Source organism: Hypanus sabinus, chromosome 16 (genome assembly GCF_030144855.1).
Source record: "Hypanus sabinus isolate sHypSab1 chromosome 16, sHypSab1.hap1, whole genome shotgun sequence".
Classification (NCBI taxonomy): Eukaryota; Metazoa; Chordata; class Chondrichthyes; order Myliobatiformes; family Dasyatidae; genus Hypanus; species Hypanus sabinus.
In genome coordinates, this window is record NC_082721.1 from 26,026,755 (window position 1) to 26,049,826 (window position 23,072).

Consider the following 23,072-nt stretch of genomic DNA (forward strand, 5'->3'; position numbering starts at 1 on the left):
GACTTCCTAACTGGAAGACCACAATCTCTGCAGACTGGTGATAATATCTCCTCCTCGCTGATGATCAACACTGGTGCACCTCAGGGGTGATTGCTTAGTCCACTGCTCTGCTCTCTCTATACCCATGACTGTGTGGCTAGGCATAGCTCAAATACCATCTATAAATTTGCTGATGATACAATGATTGTTGGTAGAATCTCAGGTGGTGATGAGAGGGCGTACAGGGGTGAGATATACCAACTAGTGGAGTGGTGTCGCAGCAACAACCTGGCACTCAACGTCAGTAAGATGAAAGAGCTGATTGTGGATTTCAGGAAGGGTAAGATGAAGGAACACATACCAATCTCCAAAGAGGGATCAGAAGTGGAGAGAGTGAGCAGCTTCAAGTTCCTGGGTGTCAAGATCTCTGAGGACCTAAACTGGTCCCAACATATTGATGTAGTTATAAAGAAGGCAAGACAGCAGCTATACTTTATTAAGAGTTTGGAGCGATTTGGTATGTCAACAAGTACACTCAAAAACTTCTATAGTTGTACCATGGAGAGCATTCTGACAGGCTGCATCACTGTCTGGTATGGAGGGGCTACTGTACAGGACTGAAAGAAGCTGCAGAAGGTTGTAAATCTAGTCTGCTCCATCTTGGGTACTAGCCTACAAAGTATCCAGGACTCCTTTAGGGAGCGGTGTCTCAGAAAGGCAGTGTCCATTATTAAGGACTTCCAACACCCAGGGCATGCCCTTTTCTCACTGTTACCATCAGGTAGGAGGTACAGAAGCCTGAAGGCACACACTCAGTGATTCAGGAACAGCTTCTTCCCTTCTGCCATCCGATTCTTAAACGGACATTGAACCCATGAACACTACCTCACTTTAAAAATATATATATATTTTTTGCATGGTTTTAATCTATTCAATATACGCATACTGTAATTTATTTACCTATTGTTTTGTTTTTTCTTCTGTATTACGTATTGCATTGAGCTGCTGCTGCTAAGTTGACAAATTTCACAACACATGCTGGTGAGAACAAACCCGATTCTGATTCTGATTCTTGGGGAGCTAGGTAGGGGTAAGTTCTGGGTGGATGTTTTGTCGAATGTGGGAGAGTTCAGAACCAAAGGGCATGGACTTATTGTAGGGAGAGAGATGCCCTTTTGTGATGGAGATGAGGAAGGCTTTTCTGCCTTGAATTTCTCACAATGTCCCTTGTGTTATGCGCACAAATTGCTGGAGGGATTCAGGAGGTCAGGCAGCATTTATGGAAAGAAATGAAGAGTCAATACTTCGCACTGAGACCCTTCTTTGGGACATATTCTTTGTGCATGTTTCTGAGGCCCCCTTTGGTCCGAGCTGACCCTGGAGATTGCATCCCAGCTGTCTAGATAGGCAGGCCTGGGCAGTGCAACATGGAGAGCAAGCTGTTGCCCATGTAGCAAGCTCCCACTCTCCATGCATCTGATGAACCCAAAGGAACGGCAGAGACCAACACAGTTTGTTTCCAACAGTGTCGCAGGAGTTGCCAGTCAGCATTGAACTCAATGTAGAACTGCCTTAGAGGATTCCAGCTCTGGATTTTGCCCTCGCAGTTTACTCCCAAAGCCTTCCCCTTGAGTGCAAGGCAGCGGAGGTTTGAGATCAGAGTTTTCCTTCTACACAAGCTGCCAGCCACCGATGATGAGCCCCATCTGCCTGAAGCAACTGCTTTTAAGGCGCCAGTGACCCACCTTTCTCCCCCTTCTCCTGTCAGTAGAAACGGTTCCACCAGGTTTAGGAGCTAAGCCACACGCTAGGCTTGCTTGTCAGAGGCTACTTGAGGTGTGTGTCAATGGGAGCATTTAATAGGCATTTAAAAGGTGCTTGTCGCCATTACCACCCCAAGCTATAACTAAGATTAAGACTAAGATAAACTCCCAATCTGTAAAAGTTACAGGGAAATCGAATTTGAGAAAAACCAGATTAGCCATGAGCTTGTGGTTGAATGGGCTCGAGGGGAGGATTGGCCTGTTCCTTTCCAGCTTTGTCCCCTATTCCTACATCTTTGTGGGATCTAGCTTTGTTCAGATTAGTACCACATTACCAGCTACAGTGACTAATTTCACATCGGCTGTCACAGTTCTTACATTACAACAGTAGGGAAACTTCAAAGCGTTTGTTGGCTGTTAGACGCATGAAAGGACTTGTAGAAATTTAAGTCCTTTCTTTTCCTGTTTGTCTATGCATCAGCCTGTCTCTCCAGATCTGTACATCTGCCTTGCTCTGTCTCACTCTTTCCTCCAATTTGGAAGTAGGGAAAGATTGCCTCCTGCACCCCCACCCAGTTACTGAAATGTATTTTTAATCTGTGTAATTGAGTCTGAGGTCTTGCTCACTGAGAAACGTGGCTGCTCTCAGTGTTAAATGAGAATTCGGAATTCAGACTTTGGTGCTTCCTCGAGTTATTGGGTGACCTTTTATAGAATCTGCTGAGGGGGAAGCTTTGGAAACTGGTCAGAAATAACTCCAAATATGTCATTTTTGCAGAAATTGGAAAGCAAGCGGTTCTGGGCTGGGTGATGCAGCTAAGAATGTCTGAGTGAGAGTCTTGGGTGGCAGACCTGACGCTCTGCCATGACACACGGCTGAGTCAGATAATACGTGCTACCCTCAGCCCTACCCCTCAGACAGGACATCTGAAGCACGTCTATTTGGTGTCATGAGCACTTTGCTTTCCTTGTGAGCAAACCCACAAGCTGCTTACCCTGTCAGCCACAGTATCCCTCCACAGAGTTGGCCCGGCACGGAGTGCCACCCGTGAACTTCACCTCGAAAGGCATCCCAATTTTTGTTGCCCCCTCGCTTAGAGTGAGTCCTGACACACGTAATCACACCCGTGTGCATGCTCAAACCTCCACGTGTGTGCGCACAGGCCTGTCTTTTCAGGAGAGGACGGCGGGGGGCGGGGGGGGGGGGTGGCTGCTGAAATGAAGAAGGCAATGGATTTATTTTCCGGAGTGCGAACCGGGTTGATGTGAGCTGATCGCTCCTGCCTTAGCTATCTGGTCCAAGGATCAGACGGGGCTCTGTGGCAATCACGAGTACATAGCCTGGACCGACCAAGCCACCAGAACAGCTTCCTGTCTGTGTTTCCTTTGGCAGGGATCCTTGCTGAGGCTCAAAGGATTAATGGACATTAACTCTATTGGTTCAGTATGGACATCTCCAGGGACGGGGATTAAACCTGGAGTCGAACTTGATGGCAGGATTAATTAGAGACAGGGTGGCTGTGGGAACGCGTAACCGGGGGTTGGGGGGGAGGAAGCAGAAGGCTTAAACTCTTCTAGCTTGCTGCTCAGCTCTTGGTGTCTCAATTTCCTGTGCTGACTAATAGGGCGACCTGCGTGGCTGGGGGAGGTGTGCAGCCTGCATGCTGCTTCCCCACGCTCCTGGGATCTTCCCCTCCTTTCGAGGCCTCTGCTGGAGCAGGAGTTTAAGTGAGGACACCGACAGGCCTCTTGTGGATTGGGCTCCGTGTGCAGCCTATAATTTAATACATCCAGAGTACTCATTTTACTTGGTCTTTATTTGTACTGGGCTGTTATTACAGAGGCTGCATGATGATTTAAAAAGCGTCTAAATTTAAAAGTGGCTGACAGAGTAGGAACAAGTTGGGGGGGGGCATTAGCTGCCTTCGCTTGGAGGGAAAGTACAATTTATTCAAACTGGGAACTGCAGCAAACTTAGCAGGAAGTCATACTGAAGCATCACGCAGAAAATGCTGGAGGAACTCAGCAAGTCAGGCAGCATCCATGGAAGGGAATGAACTGTCGACGTTTCAGGCCGAGACCCTTCATCCCTCCTTGTTGTTGCCTGTCTTGCTGGAGCTCCCCCAGTATTTGGTTTGTGTTGTCCAGGGTTTCCATCATCTGCGGGATCTCTTGCGTCTTGGGTTCAAGCATTCCCGGGCGTTTGGCCATTGAGTGTTTAGATTTGTGCAATGCTTGTTTACGTGACGACTCTCTGTGTTGCTGACTCCAGTGAATGAACTCAGTTCCCTGTGTGGAGAGTTTCTGAACCTGGTTACGTGATGTGCGAGTGTTTCTGAGCATTTGCTGGACTGGGCTTGGGGTATTAGAGTGGTGGTGGGGAATGGTGCAGGGTAGGGTAGAGGGAGAATGCCACACTTTAGATGGGGAGGGGACTGGGTAGAGGGTAGAGAGCGGGAGACAAAGGGGGAATGGTCTCAGGGTGAGGTCATTGGGAAGGATCGGGTAGCGGGTATGGGGTGTAGAGGAGGGTGTGGGTTCTAGGATGGGATGGTGAAGAGGGAGTTTGGTCCAGAACATGCCAGAAACAATTGAAGGATAGCATCCAGGGCTGAGTGTAGGGTTAGGAGGAATTGAGGACGTGCCTAGAACATTGTGCAAACAATTTTTGGTGATGGGGCAGCATCCAGGGCTGAGTGGAAGGGTGAGGGAAGAAGTCCAGGATGGGTGGAAAGAATTGTTGGAGATGGATAGAGGATGTAGTGCAGGAATGGGATGGAAGAGTCTGGGCTGGTGTGGAGAGGATGGTAGATGCTTTGCTAATGAGAGTGGGGATATTTTTCTGATGACCTGGTCAGCACTCCTTCACCAAGCACCAAGCTCCAAAAATAGACTAAACTGACCTATCAACTCGGTGTTTCATGAGTGAGATATTGCTCATTTTTCCTACATTTCTTCAGTGATCATTCTTTAAAAATGATTCATTCACTGTGTGACTTTGAGTCAGGCTGAGGACTGAAAATGTCTCAGTTCCTTCACCCAGTTTTTGCTGTGTGGTTTCTCTATACTTGTAGCAAGTTACTTTTTATAGACAGTTGTAATGTGGAACACACAGGCAGATAGGGTGAACAGGAGAGAATATTTTGCAGGGGAACAAGACTAATTAGAGAACTCTCTGACTGAGCAGCCACAGAATCCCTGAGCTCATCGAAACCATTCTATTCCCTCTTTTGATCCTTCGTTCCCCCACTCCCCCCAATTCCCCCATTCTTCACATTCTCCTCATTTACCCTAGCTCCACCCTCTCCCCACTACTCCTTCCATATCCCTGACCCCACTCTCCCCCCTCTCTGGCCCTCCCCCTCCCTCCTCCGCCATCCCCCTCCCTCCATCATCCCCCCTCCCTCTTCCCACCTTTCCCTCCTCTCAACCCCATCCCCATCCTCAACCCTCTCTCTTCCTTACCTCCATTCCTCAGCCCCCCCTTCCTTCTCCTCACCCACTCCTCTCCTCCTCCATCCCTCTTTGCACATCTGAACACGGCACCTGCTGGTAGCTTCCCCTCTGCAGGCCTTGCGTCTGAACCCTGTCTGAAAGGAGGAGGGAGTCAGGGAGAAGTGAATGAACTCAAATATGGAAATGAGATCACCGTTTAGATCTTTTCGAGTTAATTATAAATCCTCCTGATTCCCTCTTCATCTGAGGTCACTTCCACGTGTTGGTTTTGCTCAGCGTCCTGTGCGCATCATTGCCGTGGCCCACACAGTCTGCGATCCAGAGTCCCTTGCGTGGGCTGTGTACAGTTTCCGGCTGCAGCAACATGACATCGCGTACTGTTCATCAAATCCAGAAATCATGTCTTCAAATTCTGCTCCAGTTTAGGTAGAGGAATCCATTAAATACAAAGTGACCATGAAGCTTGCGACTGCTGGAAAAATCTAATGTTTTCATGGGGAAGTCATCCTGGTGCCTTTACCCTGGGGCAATTTACCAATTGCCTCTTCATCCTCTAATTACCTCATTCTCAGGTTATGCCCACCATACCCAACTGCCCTTGCTGGTTGTGTTCTGCTCTTTTGTCATGTCGAGGCCGGACTGGGTAAAGAAGGCCGATTCCCTTCCCCGAAAGACATGGGCAAACCAGACGGGTTTTAACGACAATCACGTCCATTCCTGGTTATCTTAATGGAGATTTATTTAATGATGAAATGTTGAGACTTTATTAAGTGATGGTGAGGCCTCACTTGGAGTATTGTGAGCAGTTTCGCGCCCCTTATCTTAGAAAGAATGTGCTGAAACTGGAGAGGGTTCAAAGGAGGTTCAAGAAAATGATTCCATGTCTTGTCATATAAGAATGTTTGATGGTTCTGGGCTGCTCATCACTTTAATTCAGAAGAATGAAGGGTGACCTAACTGAATCCTATCAAGTGCTGGAAGGACTTGATAGAGTGGATGTGGAGAGGATGTTTCCTATAGTGGGAGCGTCTAAAACCAGAGGACATGGCCTCAGAATAGAAGGGCCTACTTTTAGAACGGAATGAGAAGGAATTTCTTTAGCCAGAGAGTGGCGAATCTGTGGAATTCTTTGCCACGGACAGTTGTAGAGGCCAAGTCTTTATTAATGTTGATTCGTCAGGGCATGAATGGATACAGGAAGAAGGCAGGAGATTGGGGCAGAGGGGAAAATCGGATCAGCCGTGGCAAAATGGCGGAGCAGACTCGATGGACGAAATGGCCTAATTCTGCTCCAGTATCTTATAGTCTTATTATCTGAATTAAATAAATTTCCATCTTAATTTTTACTTCAGTTATAATTTATTTGTGCTATAATCTATTTAACTGTATAAAGTGGGAGCCTTAATCTGGGCAAAAACCTCACCGCACCCCAGATGAATATTGACCCAAACCGAACAATTGCCCTCTGGAGCGGAACAGAGTGCCTGCCCACCAAGGTCTCCTTTGAAACTCCCAGCTGAGAACTGGGAGCCTTGTTAAGGATCCTAGTACGGGGGGGGGGATGGTGAAGGAGAAAGTGGGAGTCATGCTGATGGGATCAGCTCTCTTCTGGAGTAACTCCTTGCTCTGTTTCGGCAGGCCTTTGGAAATGCAAAAACTGCTCACAACAACAACTCGAGCAGGTTCGGCAAATTCATCCAAGTCAATTACCTGGAGAACGGGCTAGTCCGAGGGTGAGTGTGACCTTCAGTGGAGCTGTTGAGAGATGGTTGTAGTGACAATGCGCCAACGTACATTGGCCCTACCTGTGGAAGGATTCACTTCCCAGGAAAGGTGCTCTGTTTGTCCCCCCCCCTTGCACGGCAAATGTTCCCTCGTTCACCTACCCTTGTTCTGCCTCCCACTTGCCCTTCCTTTATTGCTGCCTGCTTTTCTCCTCAGCTTGCCTTTCTCCATCAACCCCCCAGTCCTCCACCGCACGCCTCCCCTCTCACTGCCAGCCACCATGGTCCCCCCCGTCCCCTTCCTGTCCCCAACTTCTGCATCACCAGCACATTTTGATTGAGTTCACTGTCCCCTCACACCTTCTCTCCCTACCTGCCCATCACCTCCCTCTGGTGCTCCTCTCCTTCCCTTTCCTCCATGTTCTTCTACCCTCTCCTGTCAGATTCCTCCAGCCCTTTATCTCTTCCAGCAATCAACTTCACAGCTCTTTACGTCATCCTCTCCCCTTCTTCCTCTTTCACTTATCACCTGCCACCTCATACTTCTTCCTCCCCTCCCTCCACCTTCTTATTCACCCCTCCTGTCCTGTCCCTGCTGAAGGGACTCGGCCCAAAACATTGACTACTTATTCCTATCCATAGATGCTGCCTGGCCTGCTGAGCTCCTCCAGCATCTTGTGTGTGTTGCTCGGTGTCCTTGTGTTTCTCTGATGTCAGATTGATTTTTGATTTCCCCACTGTCATTTTTACCCTTCTTGTGTTTTTGCAAATGTTGCATTTGCCCTTCCAATGACGTTCATTCAGATCTCTCTGTTCCATGCTTGAGATGAACCTTTCCTCCTTTTTCAGTGCTGTAGTGGAAAAATACCTCCTGGAGAAATCCCGTCTGGTGTCGCAAGAGGCTGACGAGAGGTAAGAGGCACTGAGGTGGCCGTTGACCCCATGACCTGCGCAGGGTAACCTGAGATGACCTCCTGTCAGGAGGCAGTTTGATCGGTGGGCAGGGCAGGCTCTCTCCAGAGCAGAAGCCGGAGATCAAAGTGCAGAGCTTTGTGTCAAAGTGTTGGTTTACGAGCTGCCAAAAGGTTGACAGAGAGAGGGCCAGGACTGGGGTCTTGGCGGGGGCTGGGCCTCTTTGTTTCTCGGTGTGTCTCAGCTGGTCACAGTGTGGCTGCCTTCTGGTGTGACAGCTGTGCGACCCTGAGTGGGACAGATTCCTGAAACGTTGACTATCCCTGCCTTTTGGCCCAGCCTACCACAGGGTGGGGGGGGGGGTGTTGTTTGGGGTGGGAGGAGGGCCGGCTCTTTTCCCACCTCCCCCCCCCCCATGGAGCAATTTGGCCAAAGGGCCTGTTTCAGTGTTGTACGATTGCTCGCCACGGTTCAGCCTTTTACCTTCCTAGAGTGGGCCTGCACCCACAAACAGGACTGACAGGCCACTCCACGGCGAGAAGCATCACATCTCGGCCTAGTCCTGTGGACAAAGCCTGAGAGATCTGGACAGCCACGTGGAGGAACAGAGGGATCTTGGGGTCCCCGTTCAAAGACCCCTCGAAGTTGCCACACCTGTTGATAGGGTGGTTAAGAAGTCATTGTGGTGTGTCGGCCTTCATTCGTTGTGGCTCTTCGACTCAGTGGCCGTGGTAATGTTGCACTGTATAAAACTGTAGTTGCACCGTACTTGGAGCTAATTCAGTGCTGGTCACCTCACTATCGGAAGGATGTGGAAGTGCTGAGGAGATTTACCAGGGTGCTGCCTAGAGCAGAGAGTGTGTCTTGTGAGGAAAAGTTGAGTCAGCTTCTTTGGAGTGGAAGAGGATGAGAAGGTGACTTGTTTGAGGTGTGTAAGGTGATGAAAGATGTAGATAGAGGGGACAACCAGGGCCTTTATCCCAGGGTGGCAATGGCTAATACAAAAAAGCATAGTTTTTTAGTAATTGGAGGAAAGAACGTTGGGCTGGTGGAGTCAGAAAATACCTTTTTCTATACGGAAAATAAAAAACAGAATGAGCCGCCATGGGTGGAGGTAGAGGCTGATTACCTGGGGATGTTTTTAAAAACTCTTAGATAGGTGCATGAGTGAAAAATGAAGGACTGGGGGTGGGGGGGATGGTTGGAGTGATCTTGGAGTAGGTTAAAAGGTCAGCACATCGTTGTGGGCCAAAAGGCCTGTACTGTGCTGAACTGTTCTATGTAAGCACTATCCATCGTCCCATGTGTACCCCGACCCTCTCGTCTCCAGCACCAGGAGCCCTCACCAGGAGCTGAGGTTTGTTGCCGTAACCCATCGTTGCCGTGACGTGATTAACGGCCTTAGTTATTTGCCTTTTTGCTTTCCCCTTCTTGATTTCTGCCGTCCCTCTCTCTGCGCAGGAACTACCACGTCTTCTACTACCTGTTGCTGGGGGCCAGTGAGGAGGAGCGCAGGGACTTCCAGCTGCAGCCGCCACAGCATTATCACTACCTCAACCAGGTGGGGTCACGACGCCAGAGAGGCAGCCCAGTGACGGACCATTGGGATAGTCGTCTCTCTGCCAGTCTCTTTCTCCTCTGCTCTTATCCCATTCTCCCTGCCTCTGCCACCCCGCGGGCTCTCTCCTGTTGCTTGCCCATGGGCTCCCTGCACCCCGCACTCCCGCCAGAATCTGTGACCCCCTCCCACACTCTGCCTGACCCCTACTCTCTCTCTCCCCACCCTCTTGTAATATTGTCTGTCTGTTCCCGCTCTTCCAGAAGGAAAACTTTTGTATCGACGATGGCGAGGACCTCAAGCATGACTTTGAGCGTTTGAAGCAGGCCATGGACATGGTGGGCTTCCTCCATGTCACCAAGAATCAGTGAGATGCTCATCTTTTCATTTCTTTCTCTTGGTTCCGTTGCTTAGAGCTTCCAAAGGCAATTTTTACCCGGTCGCTCTACGGTACAATCATCTGGAAAATTTGTTAGTCCAGCAAGGCACTGGGTTCCACTGTGGCTCTTCAACCACTGGTCGTTGCTTTCTATTGAAGTGTTTATCAACGGCCTATGTACTGCCTCCTCCTGGTGATGTCTAGGTGTGAGCTGTGCCTCTGCTGGACATACGTTGTGGGTGGAAAGGGTTCTATAGGTTTTGGAGGAAATGGGGGGACTGTCCCAGCAGCGCGTTGTGTGAGCTTGTCCTGTGGGCAGTCAGTCCCAGCGGATGTTGGGTGCAAATTCCAGTCTCTGCCTTTCCTTTGCTCAGTATTGAGCCCCATGGAGAAGCAGAACTGTCCGCGGGTGGGCTGTGACGGAGCAGACGACCCTGTTAACTACGGACCGGTCTGTGAAGTTTTTGGAATGGGCAGGATCTCAGACACAGTCCTTGCCCGAGCTTCTGACGGCTCTGTTTGCTTCTGCAGGATATTTTTTGTGCTCTCTGCAATCCTCTATCTGGGGAACGTTGCCTACATAAAGAAAGCAACGGGAAGAGAGGAGGGATTGGAGGTGGGACCTCCCGAGGTGCTGGACACCCTGTCGGAGCTGTTGAAGGCAAGTGACTGCCAAGGGCATTCTCCCCGCCTCTCCCCCTCCCTCACCAGTCCTCTCCATCACAGGACAAAGATGATCCTTACATTGAGCTTGGGAGGGAAAAAGGGACTCAGCATCTTCATAGGGAAATGTTCATCTCCATTCCACAGGGAAAGCAGAACACGTCCAATTCGTCAGAGATTTCATGTCAGGTCTTTTCATCTTCTTTCTCCCTGAACATCGACTTAGATGTCACATCGAGTGTATGGTTCATCTGGTCCACTCTGCTGTTTCTCCCCCCCACATGAGTCTTCTGGGTCCTTGCTGGGTTTCACAGGAGATACCTTGAGATCTAGTTTGCTTTATAAGTGAAAACCTACAATCGCCAACTTCTCTAGCAAGCCCTGAATCTCTCTGATCACCATTGCAGATTTTTTCCCTTCCTGTGCTTCAACAGGTCCCTTGGATCTACCTCCACCCTTCACACCTCATTCATTCCTTGTGGGAGTGAGTTCCATGTTTTCACTGATCTCTGGAGCAAGAAATGCCTCCTGTATTCGCAACTGAATTAATACATTTTTGTACTTCTGGAAAAGACAGCAACTCTCGCAAAGGAGACCAAAACTTGGTTATCAGTGCAAACTAATCCCTCACTAATTCAGTTGGGAATTCAGGAGGCATTTCTTTCTAGAGAGATAGAGCGATAGCATTTTCAACCACCTCCTGAATTTATTTCCAAGGCAAAAGAACACCCCAGTTTGAACAATCTTTCCTGAAAGCTGCAAACCCTCAGTTTGTGTATCACCCACTGGTCCATTGTCATCTTCTGCAATGCCTTTGTGAGTTGTATAATCAGAGGTGGCCTCAGAATAGAGGGATGTCTCTTTAGGACAGAGATGAGGAGGGATTTCTTTAACTAGAGGGTAGCGAATCTGGAAGGCCAAGTGATGCACCATCAATAACTCTCTGAGACGGGAGGCAAACGATAGGCTTTTATTAGCTGCAAGAGACCACGATTAGCAGCAAGAGACCACCGCACAACATCCTGGAAACTGAGGGAGGAGCAGTGCCTCCAATCGCCTTTATACAGGGGTCTGTGGGAGGAGCCACAGGAGCAGTCAGCAAAGGGGCGTGTCCAGACAGGTATATGTAGTTCACCACACCACAGTCATTGGGTATATTTAAAACAGAGTGATTAATAAGGACATCAAAGATGAAGGAGAAGGCAGGATCAAGGGGTTGAGAGGGATAATAAATCGGGCTTGACTGAATGGGAGAGCAGGTTCCTTGGGCCAAGTGGCCTAATTTTGCTCCCTCTGCCATACAGTCATATGAGAACTGTACCCTAGGTGAGCTAATTGTACTCTCTGTGTGTTTCTCAGGTGAAACGAGACATGTTGGTCGAGGCATTAACAAAGAGGAAGACTGTGACAGTTGGCGAGAAGTTGATTTTGCCATATAGCCTCAATGAGGTTGGTTATTCCACAGTGTGCCTTCTCTCCGGCCCACAGTGAAGTAGTCTGGCTCAATTTGATAATTTGTTTTTCCGGGATGTGGAGATCGCCAGCAAGGCCAGTATTATTGTCATGGGCAGGTGGCGGTGAGCCACTGCCTCAGACAGCTCCTGTTGCTCCCTCAGGCGAGGGAGTTCCAATTCTGCAGCAATGTCCAAGTCAAACCTGTGCAACTTGAAGGGGGGATTGGGGTCATGGTGTTCCCACAGGTCCGCTGCCTTTATCCTTACTGGCGGTGGAGCTTGTTCATCTGAGGGTGCTGTCCGTGAGTAACGGCAGTGCATTTTGTAGCTGTGTTAGAGGCAGCGAGGGTTCGGGCTGGCGGGTGGGTTACTGGTCTGGCGTGGGTGAACTGCTGTACTGATCCAGTGCATACATACCAGTCCAGAGAGAGTACTTGTTCCCCTTCACCCAAACAAAATGATGGCCATTCTTGCCTCTCCAAATTAGGAAATGTCAACTTGGCCACCAGGGCCATAGTAACTGGTGGTGGAGAGACTCTAGAAGGTTCTGAAGCAGCATCAATAGCTTGAGTTGCCACACCAGTCTCGCTCTTCATTGGGGGGGGGCAGGGGTGGAGCTGTGGGTTCCTAAGGTAGCCTTGCACTTGGGGGTGAAAGTCATTCTCCTGACGCTGATTGGATCAGGAATGTTTGGCTGTCGATGTGGGTGTGTCATGGTGATGGACGTGATCTTGGATTTGCAATGGATGCTTGCTCAGAGGTCAGTACAGTCCCGTTCTGGTAGCTGGGCACTAGTCCGGATTAGCTAGGTCAAAGAACCAGCTATAGTCCCCGGCAACTGGGCTGGCCCAGCTGGGAACTTGGGTCCTTCTGCGCTCTGAACTACTGTTGATTGTCCTTTTCACAGGCTGTGACCACACGAGACTCCATGGCCAAATCTCTCTACGCTGCACTTTTTGATTGGATTGTCCTTCGGATTAATCACGCTCTCCTCAATAAAAAGGACATGGAGGAGTCTGTCATGGTAAGGCCACACCCATCAGAGTCTCCGCGCTCTGGCCGGGTTACGATATGGAGGGAGGTCGAGAGTTGCATTCAGCTGTGTGGAGCCTTGGGCAGTGTACCAGGCAGGAGAAAGGGTCTAAGCTGAAAATCTGCAATGGGATTGGGGCTGAAAGAGTTAAATTCTTACTTGAGTTCAGAAAATGGAGTGCCTTTTTAAAAAAAAGCGACGGTGATGCATTAGATGGAGAGATAGCCTCCTTGCTGATGGGAGGGGTAAGTGTGGAATCCAGTAAGTGCTCGGGAGGGGGAGAGCTGAAGGCCATTCAAGGCAGATATGCATAAGCCGCTGTTCACAGAGGGGGCAGTAGGCAGCTGCAGCTCTCTCTTACAGAGAGCTGCAGAGGACGGGCATCGGCTGGGTATTTATCTGCACTGCTCGATCGCTTCTGGATGGACTAATGCATATAATGAAGCCCAGGCAGCTAAAGGGAGTTCAGATACTGATCAGCCTTGAGGTAATTACATGATGATGCAGGTTTACTGCACTGCGTGGCTTCCTCTCTTCTGTAACCAGACTCCGGCTTCTCATGGATGAATACATTCAGGTGCATAAAGTTCTGAAAGGGTTCGACAGAATGCAGGGGCCCCTTGCACGGGGGGGCAAAGAGGGGTAACTAGAACTGAGGCTCTTGGTCTCAGGATACTTGAGACCAGGCTGCTGAGTATATCTAAAGAGGAGCTGGCTAAATTTCTGAACAAATTGGGAATTTCTATGGCGTGTGTTTCAATGTGCAAATCTTCCCTGCATCATATTCAGGCACCCTGTTGCAAGCACAGAGCAGTAGAGTGGAGATCCAGTTACCCTAGGGTACAACGACGGCCTCCTTTGACTTTCAGTATGGCTGAGCACGTGGGGACATGACGACGACAGACAGGGCGAGGGGGGTGGGGGGAGGAGGTTTACATGAAAGATATTTCGCAATATGGTGTTGCTTATCATCTGAAGTGTTTCTTCTTCCCTACCTCCCGTCACCTGATCCATCATTCTCTCACTCTCCCCTCACCCCTCCTCTCCCACTCCTCCTCTCTCCCAATCCTTCCCTTCCCCTCATCCCCCTCCCCATCCTCTTTGCACCCTCCCACCCTTCCTGTCATTTTGTACCCGCTCCCCACCTGTGCCCACAGTGCTTGTCGATCGGAGTCCTGGATATATTCGGTTTTGAGGATTTTGCAAATAACAGTTTTGAGCAGTTTTGCATAAATTATGCAAACGAGCAGCTTCAGTATTACTTCAACCAACACATCTTCAAACTGGAGCAGGTGAGGAGTGAACTTTTCACCCCACTCTACCTGGGGGTTTTACTGAAAAAAAGGAATTAAACTGTTGTAAGGAAATAACACAGAGTCTCCTAATCAAGGTCCGCTGCTTGTGGTCAGTCCACAACACAGGGCAGGCTGCCCCGGCACAGCAAGACCCAACAATCATCACCATGGCAATGAACAAGTCACCTGTTGTTGGTCATGCTGAAGGAAGGGGAGGACTGTACTCTTCATTGCTTTGGGTGGCTGTGTGATATTCTGCTTTCAACTTGGAGACCCGATCCTCGCTTCCTTTTGCCACAGAGGGTTATGGAAGTCAAGTCGTTGGGTGTGTTTAAGGCAGAGATGAATAGGTTCTTGATTTGTAAGGGTAATAGGGAAAGGGGTTTAACAATATTCAGCCATGATTGACTGGTGGAGCAGACTAGATGAGCCAGATGTCCTAATTCTGCTTCTATACATTTTGGTTGGATGGTCTCATCACGTGTGCCCACTCTGATGTCACAGCGCTCCCTCAATACAACCCCTCTGACGTCACAGCACTCCCTCAGTACAACCCCTCTGACGTCACAGCACTCCCTCAGTACAACCCCTCTGACGTCACAGCACTCCCTCAGTACAACCCCTCTGACATCACAGCACTCCCTCAGTACAACCCCTCTGACGTCACAGCACTCCCTCAGTACAACCCCTCTGACGTCACCGCGCTCCCTCAGTACAACCCCTCTGACGTCACAGCACTCCCTCAGTACAACCCCTCTGACGTCACAGAGCTCCCTCAATACAACCCCTCTGACGTCACAGTGCTCCCTCAATACAACCACTGATGTCACAGCGCTCCCTCAGTACAACCCCTCTGATGTCACCGCGCTCCCTCAATACAACCCCTCTGACGTCACCGCGCTCCCTCAGTACAACCCCTCTGACGTCACAGCACTCCCTCAGTACAACCCCTCTGACGTCACCGCGCTCCCTCAGTACAACCCCTCTGACGTCACAGCACTCCCTCAGTACAACCCCTCCGACGTCACAGAGCTCCCTCAATACAACCCCTCTGACGTCACAGTGCTCCCTCAATACAACCCCTGATGTCACAGCTCTCCCTCAACACAAACCCCTCTGACGTCACAGCGCTCCCTCAACACAAACCCCTCTGACGTCACAGCACTCCCTCAGTACAACCCCTCTGATGTCACAGCACTCCCTCAATACAACCCCTCTGACGTCACAGCGCTCCCTCAATACAACCCCTCTGACGTCACAGCGCTCCCTCAATACAACCCCTCTGATGTCACAGCGCTCCCTCAATACAACCCCTCTGACGTCACAGCACTCAGTACAACCCCTCTGACGTCACAGCGCTCCCTCAATACAACCCCTCTGACGTCACAGCACTCCCTCAGTACAACCCCTCTGACGTCACCGCGCTCCCTCAGTACAACCCTGACGTCACAGCACTCCCTCAGTACAACCCCTCTGACGTCACAGCGCTCCCTCAATACAACCGCTCTGACGTCACAGCACCCTCAGTACAACCCCTCTGACGTCACAGCACTCAGTACAACCCCTCTGACGTCACAGCGCTCCCTCAATACAACCCCTCTGACGTCACCGCGCTCCCTCAATACAACCCCTCTGGTGTCACAGCGCTCCCTCAGTACAACCCCTGTGGTGTCACAGCGCTCCCTCAGTACAACCCTTCTGGTGTCACAGCGCTCCCTCAACACAACCCCTCTGACGTCACAGCACTCCCACAATACAACCCCTCTGACGTCACAGCACTCCCTCAATACAACCCCTCTGATGTCACAGCACTCCCTCAGTACAGCCCCTCTGACGTCACAGCACTCCCTCAGTACAACCCCTCTGACGTCACAGCACTCCCTCAGTACAGCCCCTCTGACGTCAGCGCTCCCTCAATACAACCCCTCTGACGTCACAGCACTCCCTCAGTACAACCCCTCTGATGTCACAGCACTCCCTCAGTACAACCCCTCTGATGTCACAGCACTCCCTCAGTACAGCCCCTCTGACATCACAGCACTCCCTCAGTACAGCCCCTCTGACGTCAGCGCTCCCTCAATACAACCCCTCTGACGTCACAGCACTCCCTCAGTACAACCCCTCTGACGTCACAGCACTCCCTCAATACAACCCCTCTGACGTCACAGCACTCCCTCAACACAACCCCTCTGAAGTCACAGCACTCCCTCAACACAACCCCTCTGATGTCACAGCACTCCCTCAACACAACCCCTCTGATGTCACAGCACTCCCTCAGTACAACCCCTCTGACGTCACAGCACTCCCTCAGTACAGCCCCTCTGACGTCACAGCACTCCCTCAGTACAACCCCTCTGACGTCACAGCGCTCCCTCAATACAACCCCTCTGACGTCACAGCACTCCCTCAGTACAACCCCTCTGACGTCACAGCACTCCCTCAGTTCAACCCCTCTGACGTCACAGCACTCCCTCAGTACAACCCCTCTGACGTCACAGCACTCCCTCAATACAACCCCTCTGACGTCACTGCGCTCCCTCAGTACAACCCCTCTGACGTCACAGCACTCCCTCAGTACAACCCCTCTGACGTCACAGCACTCCCTCAATACAACCCCTCTGACGTCACAGCACTCCCTCAACACAACCCCTCTGACGTCACAGCACTCCCTCAATACAACCCCTCTGACGTCACAGCACTCCCTCAGTACAACCCCTCTGACGTCACAGCACTCCGTCAATACAACCCCTCTGACGTCACAGCACTCCCTCAATACAACCCCTCTGACGTCACAGCACTCCCTCAACACAACCCCTCTGAAGTCACAGCGCTCCCTCAATACAACCCCTCTGACATCACAGCACTCCCTCAATACAAAACCTCTGACGTCACAGCACTCCCTCAATACAACCCCTCTGACGTCACAGCACTCCCTCAACACAACCCCTCTGAAGTCACAGCACACCCTCAACACAACCCCTCTGATGTCACAGCACTCCCTCAGTACAACCCCTCTGATGTCACAGCACTCCCTCAACACAACCCCTCTGACGTCACAGCACTCCCTCAACACAACCCCTCTGACATCACAGTGCTCCCTCAACACAACCCCTCTGGTCACAGCGCTCCCTCAATACAACCCCTCTGACGTCACAGCACTCCCTCAAGACAACCCCTCTGATGTCACAGAGCTCCCTCAATACAACCCCTCTGACATCACAGTGCTCCCTCAACACAACCCCTCTGGTCACAGCACTCCCTCAATAAAACCCCTCTGACATCACAGCGCTCCCTCAATACAACCCCTCTGATGTCACAGCACTCCCTCAACACAACCCCTCTGAAGTCACAGCACTCCCTCAACACAACCCCTCTGACGTCACAGCACTCCCTCAATACAACCCCTCTGACATCACAGCGCTCCCTCAATACAACCCCTCTGACGTCACAGCACTCCCTCAGTACAACCCCTCTGACGTCACAGCACTCCCTCAATACAACCCCTCTGACGTCACAGCACTCCCTCAATACAACCCCTCTGACGTCGCAGCGCTCCCTCAATACAACCCCTCTGACATCACAGCACTCCCTCAGTACAACCCCTCTGACATCACAGCACTCCCTCAATACAACCCCTCTGACGGCACAGCACTCCCTCAATACAACCCCTCTGACATCACAGCACTCCCTCAATACAACCCCTCTGACGTCACAGCACTCCCTCAATACAACCACTCTGACGTCACAGCACTCAGTCAATACAACCCCTCTGACGTCACAGCACTCCCTCAGTACAACCCCTCTGGTGTCACAGCGCTCCCTCAGTACAACCCCTGTGACGTCACAGCACTCCCTCAGTACAACCCCTCTGACGTCACAGCACTCCCTCAGTACAACTCCTCTGACGTCACAGCACTCCCTCAGTACAACCCCTCTGACGTCACAGCACTCCCTCAGAACAACCCCTCTGACATCACAGCGCTCCCTCAGTACAACCCCTCTGACGTCACAGCACTCCGTCAATACAACCCCTCTGACGTCACAGCACTCCCTCAGTACAACCCCTCTGACGTCACAGCACTCCCTCAATACAACCCCTCTGACATCACAGCACTCCCTCAATACAACCCCTCTGACATCACAGCACTCCCTCAATACAACCCCTCTGACGTCACAGCACTCCCTCAATACAACCCCTCTGACGTCACAGCACTCCCTCAATACAACCCCTCTGACGTCACAGCACTCCCTCAATACCCCTCTGACGTCACAGCACTCCCTCAATACAACCCCTCTGACGTCACAGCACTCCCTCAGTACAGCCCCTCTGACGTCACAGCACTCCCTCAGTACAACCCCTCTGACATCAGCGCTCCCTCAATACAACCCCTCTGACGTCACAGCACTCCCTCAGTACAACCCCTCTGACGTCACAGCGCTCCCTCAATACAACCCCTCTGACGTCACAGCACTCCCTCAGTACAACCCCTCTGACGTCACAGCACTCCCTCAGTACAACCCCTCTGACGTCACAGCACTCCCTCAGTACAACCCCTCTGACGTCACAGCACTCCCTCAATACAACCCCTCTGACGTCACTGCGCTCCCTCAGTACAACCCCTCTGACGTCACAGCACTCCCTCAGTACAACCCCTCTGACGTCACAGCACTCCCTCAATACAACCCCTCTGACGTCACAGCACTCCCTCAATACAACCCCTCTGACGTCACAGCACTCCCTCAACACAACCCCTCTGACGTCACAGCACTCCCTCAACACAACCCCTCTGAAGTCACAGCACTCCCTCAACACAACCCCTCTGATGTCACAGCACTCCCTCAGTACAACCCCTCTGACGTCACAGCACTCCGTCAATACAACCCCTCTGACGTCACAGCACTCCCTCAATACAACCCCTCTGACGTCACAGCACTCCCTCAACACAACCCCTCTGAAGTCACAGCGCTCCCTCAATACAACCCCTCTGACATCACAGCACTCCCTCAACACAACCCCTCTGAAGTCACAGCACTCCCTCAACACAACCCCTCTGACGTCACAGCACTCCCTCAATACAACCCCTCTGACATCACAGCGCTCCCTCAATACAACCCCTCTGACGTCACAGCACTCCCTCAGTACAACCCCTCTGACGTCACAGCACTCCCTCAATACAACCCCTCTGACGTCACAGCACTCCCTCAATACAACCCCTCTGACGTCGCAGCACTCCCTCAATACAACCCCTCTGACATCACAGCACTCCCTCAGTACAACCCCTCTGACATCACAGCACTCCCTCAATACAACCCCTCTGACGGCACAGCACTCCCTCAATACAACCCCTCTGACATCACAGCACTCCCTCAATACAACCCCTCTGACGTCACAGCACTCCCTCAATACAACCCCTCTGACGTCACAGCACTCAGTCAATACAACCCCTCTGACGTCACAGCACTCCCTCAGTACAACCCCTCTGGTGTCACAGCGCTCCCTCAGTACAACCCCTGTGACGTCACAGCGCTCCCTCAGTACAACCCCTCTGACGTCACAGCACTCCCTCAGTACAACTCCTCTGACGTCACAGCACTCCCTCAGTACAACCCCTCTGACGTCACAGCACTCCCTCAGAACAACCCCTCTGACATCACAGCGCTCCCTCAGTACAACCCCTCTGACGTCACAGCACTCCGTCAATACAACCCCTCTGACGTCACAGCACTCCCTCAGTACAACCCCTCTGACGTCACAGCACTCCCTCAATACAACCCCTCTGACATCACAGCACTCCCTCAATACAACCCCTCTGACGTCACAGCACTCCCTCAATACAACCCCTCTGACGTCACAGCACTCCCTCAATACAACCCCTCTGACGTCACAGCACTCCCTCAATACAACCCCTCTGACGTCACAGCACTCCCTCAATACCCCTCTGACGTCACAGCACTCCCTCAATACAACCCCTCTGACGTCACAGCACTCCCTCAGTACAGCCCCTCTGACGTCACAGCACTCCCTCAGTACAACCCCTCTGACATCAGCGCTCCCTCAATACAACCCCTCTGACGTCACAGCACTCCCTCAGTACAACCCCTCTGACGTCACAGCGCTCCCTCAGTACAACCCCTCTGACGTCACAGCACTCCCTCAGTACAACCCCTCTGACGTCACAGCACTCCCTCAGTACAACCCCTCTGACGTCACAGCACTCCCTCAGTACAACCCCTCTGACGTCACAGCACTCCCTCAATACAACCCCTCTGACTTCACTGCGCTCCCTCAGTACAACCCCTCTGACGTCACAGCACTCCCTCAGTACAACCCCTCTGACGTCACAGCACTCCCTCAACACAACCCCTCTGATGTCACAGCACTCCCTCAGTACAACCCCTCTGATGTCACAGCACTCCCTCAACACAACCCCTCTGATGTCACAGCACTCCCTCAACACAACCCCTCTGAAGTCACAGCACTCCCTCAACACAACCCCTCTGATGTCACAGCACTCCCTCAACACAACCCCTCTGATGTCACAGCGCTCCCTCAATACAACCCCTCTGACATCACAGCACTCCCTCAACACAACCCCTCTGATGTCACAGAGCTCCCTCAATACAACCCCTGTGACGTCACAGCGCTCCCTCAGTACAACCCCTCTGACGTCACAGCACTCCCTCAGTACAACTCCTCTGACGTCACAGCACTCCCTCAGTACAACCCCTCTGACGTCACAGCACTCCCTCAGAACAACCCCTCTGACATCACAGCGCTCCCTCAGTACAACCCCTCTGACGTCACAGCACTCCGTCAATACAACCCCTCTGACGTCACAGCACTCCCTCAGTACAACCCCTCTGACGTCACAGCACTCCCTCAATACAACCCCTCTGACATCACAGCACTCCCTCAATACAACCCCTCTGACATCACAGCACTCCCTCAATACAACCCCTCTGACGTCACAGCACTCCCTCAATACAACCCCTCTGACGTCACAGCACTCCCTCAATACAACCCCTCTGACGTCACAGCACTCCCTCAATACCCCTCTGACGTCACAGCACTCCCTCAATACAACCCCTCTGACGTCACAGCACTCCCTCAACACAACCCCTCTGACGTCACAGCACTCCCTCAGTACAACCCCTCTGACATCAGCGCTCCCTCAATACAACCCCTCTGACGTCACAGCACTCCCTCAGTACAACCCCTCTGACGTCACAGCGCTCCCTCAGTACAACCCCTCTGACGTCACAGCACTCCCTCAGTACAACCCCTCTGACGTCACAGCACTCCCTCAGTACAACCCCTCTGACGTCACAGCACTCCCTCAGTACAACCCCTCTGACGTCACAGCACTCCCTCAATACAACCCCTCTGACGTCACTGCGCTCCCTCAGTACAACCCCTCTGACGTCACAGCACTCCCTCAGTACAACCCCTCTGACGTCACAGCACTCCCTCAATACAACCCCTCTGACGTCACAGCACTCCCTCAATACAACCCCTCTGACGTCACAGCACTCCCTCAACACAACCCCTCTGAAGTCACAGCACTCCCTCATTACAACCCCTCTGACGTCACAGCACTCCGTCAATACAACCCCTCTGACGTCACAGCACTCCCTCAACACAACCCCTCTGACGTCACAGCACTCCCTCAACACAACCCCTCTGAAGTCACAGCGCTCCCTCAATACAACCCCTCTGACATCACAGCACTCCCTCAATACAACCCCTCTGACGTCACAGCACTCCCTCAATACAACCCCTCTGATGTCACAGCACTCCCTCAACACAACCCCTCTGACATCACAGTGCTCCCTCAACTCAACCCCTCTGGTCACAGCACTCCCTCAATACAACCCCTCTGACATCACCGCGCTCCCTCAATACAACCCCTCTGATGTCACAGCACTCCCTCAACACAACCCCTCTGACGTCACAGCGCTCCCTCAACACAACCCCTCTGATGTCACAGCACTCCCTCAGTACAACCCCTCTGATGTCACAGCACTCCCTCAACACAACCCCTCTGATGTCACAGCACTCCCTCAACACAACCCCTCTGAAGTCACAGCACTCCCTCAACACAACCCCTCTGACATCACAGCACTCCCTCAACACAACCCCTCTGATGTCACAGCGCTCCCTCAATACAACCCCTCTGACATCACAGCACTCCCTCAACACAACCCCTCTGACATCACAGCACTCCCTCAATACAACCCCTCTGACATCACAGCACTCCCTCAGTACAACCCCTCTGACGTCACAGCACTCCCTCAGTACAATCCCTCTGACATCCTCGTCTGGTACTGAGGGAGCACTTTTCCCATTTCAGGGGCAATATTGAAGGAACACTAATCGCATTTGGTGGGCATAGTGAGGGAGCACTACCCCTGTCAGAAGGCAAGTACTGAGGCAGTGCTACCCCCATTTGGGCAATAGTGAGGGAGCATTACCCTCATTTGGGGGGCATAGTGAGGGAGCACTACCTTCATTTGGGGGGCATAGTGAGAGATCGCTACCCCTCCATTTGGGGGGTATTACTGAGGGAGCACTACCCCCACCTGGGGTCAAAATTGAGCGAGCTCTGTCTCTAATCTTTAGATTCTCTCTAAAACCCTTTAATCCTTATTCTAATCCTCTACCCTCTCATTTTAGCTATAGGCGAAATTTACCTTATTTATGCCCCTCATCTTTTTGTAGACCTCAGTCAGGTCCCCCTTCAGCCTCCTCTGCTCCATCCAACTCAGTTTCTTCTCATTGCCCCACCCCTGGTGAATCTCCTCCTCACCCTGTCCAGCGCAATCACACCCTCCCTATAGTGCGGCGACCAGACCCCC

The 23,072-nt window shown here is 51.7% G+C and overlaps 1 protein-coding gene across 5 annotated transcripts in view; it reads left to right on the plus strand.

Moving 5' to 3' along the window:
• Positions 1 to 23,072, plus strand: part of si:zfos-588f8.1 — a 118,068-nt gene that overhangs the window by 35,550 nt on the left and 59,446 nt on the right. For all 5 annotated transcript variants that reach the window (XM_059991356.1, XM_059991355.1, XM_059991357.1 and 2 more), the window contains exons 3-10: positions 6,837 to 6,931; positions 7,772 to 7,834; positions 9,296 to 9,395; positions 9,656 to 9,759; positions 10,303 to 10,432; positions 11,794 to 11,883; positions 12,796 to 12,912; positions 14,079 to 14,213. In XM_059991356.1, the coding sequence (XP_059847339.1) occupies positions 6,837 to 6,931; positions 7,772 to 7,834; positions 9,296 to 9,395; positions 9,656 to 9,759; positions 10,303 to 10,432; positions 11,794 to 11,883; positions 12,796 to 12,912; positions 14,079 to 14,213 (834 nt within the window). The remainder of the gene's footprint in view (positions 1 to 6,836; positions 6,932 to 7,771; positions 7,835 to 9,295; positions 9,396 to 9,655; positions 9,760 to 10,302; positions 10,433 to 11,793; positions 11,884 to 12,795; positions 12,913 to 14,078; positions 14,214 to 23,072) is intronic.